Genomic DNA, 8,014 nt, shown 5'->3' on the forward strand with positions numbered 1-8,014 from the left:
GTTTAAAATTTACAGCCCCAGAACTCTAGTGTTAAAAGATTTTAATAATTTTAATTTTGTCTGCCTATGATTTTGAAATCATATATAAGTCAGGCAAACAGAATCAAGATTGTGATGGGCTATCTCGCCGACCACAACTCTTCAGCGATGCTGTCAAGGCAGTGTGCTTTGCTGCTTCTGTCTCTCTTTCTTCTGCTGAATGTTGCTCGGGAGATGAGGTCCCTCATATGGCCAATGAGGAATCTTTTCCTTCTGAAGCAGCAGCCAGACCAGTGGATTGGGCGGTAGAACAGTCTAAAGACACTGATATATATTCTGTTCTTTCCATCCTACGTTCTGGTTCTCGTCCGAGGGGGGAGGAGATGTCGAAAGACGTCAAATCTCTTCTTCGTGATTTCTCTCGTCTTTCTATCAAAGATGGTGTTCTTTATCGTACCGCCACTCTGGATGGAGAAGAAGTACAACAACTTGTAATTCCTTATTCTCATAGGAATATTGCTTTTACTGGTGTTCATGACAATGTAGGCCATCATGGACGTGATAAATCTCTATGGTAATCTCGTCAACGTTTTTATTGGCCCGGCATGGATGCAGATTTTAATAGTCGCATTTCAGGTTGCAAAAGTTGTATTTGCAGAAAATAGATAAATACAGAATCCCTAAAGAAAGCCCAACACGGCAAAATTGAAAATGTTGCAGGCTCGGTTTGATTGAGCCTGTTCATGGACTGTACTGGAAAGTGCAAGTTACCGTCCACGCCCCCTAGCACCGGCTTAAGCAGAATTCAACATTTAAACATGAAATAGTAAAATTTTGAATTTAGAAACATCCGCAGATGTGTTCATACGTCGGTTATCATGGAACCTCCAATGTGACACTTCTGTGCCATTCCATGAAAAGCGGCGTATGGTCCCCAAGTAATAAAAAGCGTGTGCCCTAAACGAGAAAACAATGGGCGGAACTAAATAAAATGGAATTTTGAAAGGGGATCAGAGGTTATAAAGCCTGCGTATCACAGATAAGACGTCAAAAGACAAATTTAAAAAGCAGGCAACATATCCTAAGGGTGATTCAACATTATTCAAGTAGGAATATTGGAACCACCCAACTAGAAAATGCCGAAAAGTTTAAACTAAAAATACTACAAGCACAACAATAATGTCGTGCTGAACGATCTTCAAGGATCGAAAATATAACATCATTGATTAAATGTACGGGGAGACTTTTTACAGCCGCCACACGGCACAAATAACACGGATGTGATCATAAAATAGATAAATACAGAATCCCTAAAGAAAGCCCAACACGGCAAAATTGAAAATGTTGCAGGCTCGGTTTGATTGAGCCTGTTTATGGACGGTACTGGAAAGTGCAAGTTACCGTCCACGCCCCCTAGCACCGGCTTAAGCAGAATTCAACATTTAAACATGAAATAGTAAAATTTTGAATTTAGAAACATTCGCAGATGTGTTCATACGTCGGTTATCATGGAACCTTCAATGTGACACTTCCGTGCCATTCCATGAAAAGCGGCGTATGGTCCCCAAGTAATAAAAAGCGTGTGCCCTAAACGAGAAAACAATGGGCGGAACTAAATAAAATGGAATTTTGAAAGGGGATCAGAGGTTATGAAGCCTGTGTATCACAGATAAGACGTCAAAAGACAAATTTAAAAAGCAGGCAACATATCCTAAGGGTGATTCAACATTATTCAAGTAGGAATATTGGAACCACCCAACTAGAAAATGCCGAAAAGTTGAAACTAAAAATACTACAAGCACAACAATAATGTCGTGCTGAACGATCTTCAAGGATCGAAAATATAACATCATTGATTAAATGTACGGGGAGACTTTTTACAGCCGCCACACGGCACAAATAACACGGATGTGATCATAAAATAGATAAATACAGAATCCCTAAAGAAAGCCCAACACGGCAAAATTGAAAATGTTGCAGGCTCGGTTTGATTGAGCCTGTTTATGGATGGTACTGGAAAGTGCAAGTTACCGTCCACGCCCCCTAGCACCGGCTTAAGCAGAATTCAACATTTAAACATGAAATAGTAAAATTTTGAATTTAGAAACATTCGCAGATGTGTTCATACGTCGGTTATCATGGAACCTTCAATGTGACACTACCGTGCCATTCCATGAAAAGCGGCGTATGGTCCCCAAGTAATAAAAAGCGTGTGCCCTAATGTCCAGCCTTCATAGACTTATGGTTTATGTTTGGGGTCCGCCTGGGCTCCTTGCCGTTGGTTCTTGTTGCTGTGTCATATGGGGGTTGCGTTCATTGAACGCCGCCTTTCCTTGTTGATCTTGTTTTTTATATTTTTTGGCATATCTGGTAAAATGGTCGGTAATAACCAAGACGTCCTCATACCCTCCTTTGGACTTCTCCAGCTTCAAGAAATCCATACACACAAGTTGCATGGGTCTTGAAGTCTGGATTTGAACCAATTCTGCAGCAGGTACTACCGGTGTCTGCCAAGGCTATTCCTTGCCGTAATCAAAAGGCGACTACCACTGCTCGTGCCTGATATGAACATTTTATTGTCCACTATTCTTTTCCAGAGCAGCTGCATTCTGACCAGGGGCAGAATTTTGAAAGTCGGGTCATCAAGGAACTTTGCAAAATTGCAAATGTTCGAAAGACAAGAACCACTCCTTTCCACCCTATGGGAAATCCATCAGCGGAGCGATTTAATCGGACCCTTCTCAGAATGTTAGGTACTCTGGCAGAAGATCATAAATCTAAGTGGGCAGATTTTGTTCCTTCTCTTGTTCAGGCTTATAACGCCACCAAGAACTCTTCTACAGGTTTTTCTCCTCACTTTCTTATGTTTGGATGGCATCCCCGTCTTTCTGTTGATGCCTATCTTGGTACTTTTCCTTCTTACTCTGAACATCTTTCTCCTACTACTTATGTTTCTCGTTTGTAGGAACGCCTTCAATATGCTTATCGGTTAGCTGGTGATGTTGCCAAGAAGCGGGCTGATCAAAACAAGAAGCAATATGACCGTAGAGTTCGCGAGAATAAATTGGTTGTAGGCGATATTGTTTTGGTCCGAAAAGTCAATCTTCAAGGGCGACAGAAGCTGGCAGATAAGTGGGAGAAGGACCCTTTTGTTATCATTGACATACCATTTCCTGACCAGTCTGTATATTAAGTACAACTTGAGTCTCGAAAAGGTCCTGTCAGAACCCTTCACAGAAATATGCTTCTTCAATTTATTTCTATCCCTGAAGAAGATACAGATTTACCTGTTGAAACTAAGCCTAAACCAAAACCTAGACGTGTTCCTATACAGAAAGAGTATGATGCTGATTCCAGCTCTTCTGAATCATCATCTGGTGTATACATCATACCACAGAGGAGATTTCCAGTTACTCGCAGTCGCAATACTCGTGTTGATTATGGACATTCTTCTGATGCTCCTTCTATTTCTATCCCTTCATTTGTTCCCAGGATTCACCCCAATCCTGTGACATATTCCCCAGACAATGTCCCAGTTACTCCAGTGAGTGTACCAGTTACTCCAGTAAGTGTTCCAGTTACTCCAGTAAGTGTTCCAGCTACTCCAGAAACTATCCCAGTTACTCCAGTAAATGTTCCAGTTACTTCAGTAAGTGTTCCAGTTACTCCAGTAAGTGTACCAGTTACTCCAGTGAGTAGACCAAGTACTCCAGTGACTATTCCAGTCATTCCAGTACATACGCCCGTTTTATCTTCACGCCCTATCCCACGCCCTAGACGTGTGATACATCCACGGGATAGGTATGGAGAATGGGTATAATTATCATATAATGCTGTTTCATTTTTTTATGCAGTCCTTTTAAATTTCACATGGGTCCTATGTATGGAAGTATATACTATTTATTTATTATTTTCAAGTAGAATTGACAACTCTACTGTATTGCATTATTTCTTTATATTTTACTGTTTAACTATTGCAAAATAGTTATAGGAGGGCAGTATATCTTAAATAATATGATATATTTATGTCGTCATATGAATATACATTGTATTGCATTTTTGTTTTTCGAATTTATTATAATGTTATTTTTTTCATAAATCCAGGTTTCATTAATAATTGTTTAAGAAAATGCCGGTGTCATTTTTAAGTAGAAGGGGGAGTGTGTAGATAAGGTTAAATTTAGCCAAGTTCATTTTTTTATAATAAATACGGTAGTTATTTCCCTTAAAGGCCAAACCAAATCTATTGTGGTGTTATGTGTTCAAATTTGTCTTTGTTCCTTTTGTATGGGTGATTGAACTGGTTTTGCAAGTTGAGTGATGGATGATTGGTTTTGGTATGCAAGTTATTTTTAGATGATTTGGTTCTGGGATAGCTAATATTTCTTGGTAACTGACCACTCCTTTCATTGCAGTCGAAGTGGAAACACATTCTTTGCATTAAAATACATTAAAGTTATTTCATTTATTTCTTTATAGAAATATTTGTATTCTATATATTTATTTGAAATTAGATCTCATCTATTTAAAGCCTGGTATGTATATATTTATTTTAATTGTAATTGTGAAATGGTTATAATGTATATATTGTAATTATTGCAATTGTGAAATATGCAATTCATGAATTTTCTATTGCATAATATTTCTCTTTGTTATTTGTATTATAATCATTTTGTTTTGTTATAGGTTTCTTCTATACCTGAATAAAACGTAGTAAACATCATACACTGTTGTTTTACTAAGAACCCCCCACTACATATATGTTGGGGATAATAATACATACGGTTGTTTGTCTGCTATAAGCATTGTCACATGACTTTACCAGCAGTGAACCACACCAGGATAAAATGGTGAAAGATGTAAATACTCGCACCAGTGACCTAAATCAGAAGATAACTCGAGACATTTTCAGATATTCTAGAAAAACCATTTTTACGCCGAGCATTGGTATGCGCCGAGCATTGGTCCAACAACTCTAAGTTCAAAGGGGGATAAATCTGAAAGAATGTTTGCTAGTTATGAATCTTGTCACACATCATGTGTTCACAGAGAGATAACTCTGAAAATATAGCTTCTAAAGTTATGACTCTTGTCACATAAGATGTAGTTGATGATGAGGAACATATATTTGAAATTGATACCTTTAAGAAATAAAAAAGTTATAGTAGAAAATATTTTACTGGCCACCTAAACTTTCATCTGAAATCTGGACGCAGAAGTGGGTGAGAATGACGGCTCTCTCTTCATATAGCCAAGCGAAAAAAGAATACTATTCACAGAACAAGCCCAGGATAATTTAAGATACATCTTTGATACTGACCAAAGATTTTTTGTAAGAATTTTGTAAGTTAACAAAGGGCCAAATTTTACTAAAAATTCATGTTGAGAGTTACACATCTTGGATGATGACATCAAATGATGATTAAAGTTTCAAGTGGAGACCTTCACTATTTTTGTGTCGCCTTGAAAAGGTGACATATAGGGGTTACTTTTGTCGGCGGTGTCAGCGGCGGCGGCGGCGGCGGCTGTGTCGGCGTTCCCTAAAGCTTGTCCGGAGCATAACTTAGTCACTATAAGTCTGATTGACTTCAAACTTGGTATGCATGCTTCTTTCAATAACCCGAAGTGCAGTGCACAAGGACCGGTACTCTGCAGTTCTTATTTTTGGAGTTATTGCCCTTTGTTAATTTTTATACTTTAATTTTGTCCGGGCCATTTCTCTTCAACTAAAAAAGCTATGGACTTGAAACTTCATAGGATGATAGATCTCATTAAGAAGAAATGCAGTGCACAAGAACCAGTACTCTGCACTTCCTAATTTTTGAGTTATTGCCCTTTGTTAATTTTTCATACTTTATTTTTGTCCGGGCCATTTCTCCTAATGTATAAAAGCCATGGACTTGAAACTTCATAGGATGATAGGTCTCATTAAGAAGAAGTGCAGTGCACAAGAACTGGTACTCTGCATTTCTTATTTTTTGAGTTATTGCCCTTTGTTTATTTTCATACTTTAAATTTGTCCGGGCCATTTCTCCTTTAGTATAAAAGCTATGGACTTGAAACTTCATAGGATGATAGATCTCATTTTTAAGAAGTGCAGTGCAAAAGAATCTGTACTCTGCATTTCTTAATTTTTGAGTTATGGCCCTTTGTTAATTTTCATACTTAATTTTTGTCCAGGCCATTTCTCCGAAAGTATAAAAGTTATGGACTTGAAACTTCATAGGATGATAGATCTCATTAAAAAGAAGTGCAGTGCATAAGAACTGATACTCTGCATTTCTTATTTTTGAGTTATTGCCCTTTGTTGATTTTCTTACTTTATTTTTGTCCTGGTAATTTCTCCTCAAGTATGAAAGCTACGGACTTGAAACATCATAGAATTTGATAAGAAGTGCAGTGTACAGAAACTGCTGCTCTGCACGTATTAGTTTTTTAGTTATTGCCCTTTGTTATTTTTCATATTTCATTTTTGTCCTGGCCATTTCCCCTAAACTACATTGTTCACAAGGCGACACATCCGACTCGCGGAGTTCTAGTTAAGACTTTATGTAAATGTATCAAGAATTATTTTACGTTTACGAAATAATTCAGTCAAAATCCATGCCAGAGTAATGAGCCTTAGACTTCCAATAATTATCTCGGACCCATGTTTAAGTAAAATTGTTTTGATAATAGATGTTGTATGCTACATGTAAGTTATAGGCCTTGGAAAGTGACCTCTAATTATGATCCTGAAGACATAATTATTGTCAATATTTATGTATGTCAATATTTATGTGAACACCCCAAGTAGTTTTGAAGACTTAGGTTGCATGCAAAACTTTAACCAAGAATTTCCAAAATTCACAAAGGGCCTTAATTTAGTCAAAATCCATGCCTTCATTTAACCTAGGTGAGTAACCTGTATCTATTGTTCAACAGGCATTTGTCAAGTTTGAGTGATAGTTCTGAATTTTGATGTAGCATATGAAACTTGAGCCATGAAATGTCTGCAAAAGAGTAATACTGAACTCCAAAAGACTGCCAAAAACAACAAAATTGAAAATGTTGCAGGCTCTGGTAGATTGAGCCCGTTCATGGATGGACTGGATAATTCCAAGCTTCTAGCAACAATTTAAGAAAAATTCAACATCTAAATATAAAAATTGTACAATTTTGAATTTAGAAACATCCACAGGTGTGTTCATATGACCGTTATCATGGATCCTTCACTGTGACAAGTTCATGTCATATCATAATTATGTAATGCCAAAATCTTAAACTGACTTCACAGTTCAGATTTCATCAGAAATAGTGCAAATGTAAAAAAATTTACTAGTTACAATTGCTTATGAAAATCAATGCTTACTTAGTAATACTATGGAAGTCACTTAATGCTGTACAAAATCAATGGTTTCCTCGGAAGTCAGTGGCAGCTATGAAGATCAATGGTTGATTCTGGTAGCTTTGGAAAGTCAATGGCTGCTTTAAAAATGGAGGTCACAGGTTGCTTTATCAAGTCAATGGTTTCTATAGAAGCCGCTGGTTGCTATAGAAAAACATTGGTTGCTTTGGAAGTCACTTGTTACAAAGGAAGTCATGGTTTGCTTTGGAATGTAAATTGTATAATGCTATAAAAGTCACTGTTTGCTATGGAAAGTCACTGGTTACAAAGGGAAGTCAATAATTGGTATGAAAGTCAGTGGTTGCTAAGGAAAGTCAATGGTTGTTTTTTTAAAGTCATGGGTTGCTATGAAAGTCAATAGTTGCTATGAAAAGTGAATGGTTGCTGTTGATATAACTGGTTGCTAAGGAAAGTCAATGGCAGCTGTTGCATTAAAAATCACTTCCTCAGGAAGTTAATGGCTGCTATGCAAATTTTTAATATATACATTTACGGAAAGTCCATGACCACTGGGCTGGTCAGTTTAGACCACATGACTATAATTTTAATAACTTTGGTAGAGGTCCACTGGAAAATATTTCATAACAAAAATTTATGCTTTAGCATCTAATCTAGGTTTTAGAAGAGATTTTATTTTTTAAAGTTGTT

General features: G+C 37.2%; 1 protein-coding gene across 1 annotated transcript; it reads left to right on the forward strand.

Annotated features, from left to right (window-relative positions):
• Positions 1-3,220: 3,220 nt before the first annotated feature.
• Positions 3,221-3,799, forward strand: LOC132731645 (merozoite surface protein CMZ-8-like). The gene has a single exon (XM_060717857.1). The coding sequence runs from the start codon at positions 3,221-3,223 to the stop codon at positions 3,797-3,799; it is 579 nt and encodes a 192-aa protein (XP_060573840.1).
• Positions 3,800-8,014: the final 4,215 nt, after the last annotated feature.

This window comes from Ruditapes philippinarum, unplaced genomic scaffold (assembly GCF_026571515.1).
Source record: "Ruditapes philippinarum isolate M1 unplaced genomic scaffold, ASM2657151v2 ctg1059_1_1_1_1, whole genome shotgun sequence".
Classification (NCBI taxonomy): domain Eukaryota; kingdom Metazoa; phylum Mollusca; class Bivalvia; order Venerida; family Veneridae; genus Ruditapes; species Ruditapes philippinarum.

Bases quoted from the DNA above. Each gene is read 5' to 3' on its own strand.
- LOC132731645 (XM_060717857.1), top strand. From the start codon at position 3,221: ATGCTTCTTCAATTTATTTCTATCCCTGAAGAAGATACAGATTTACCT.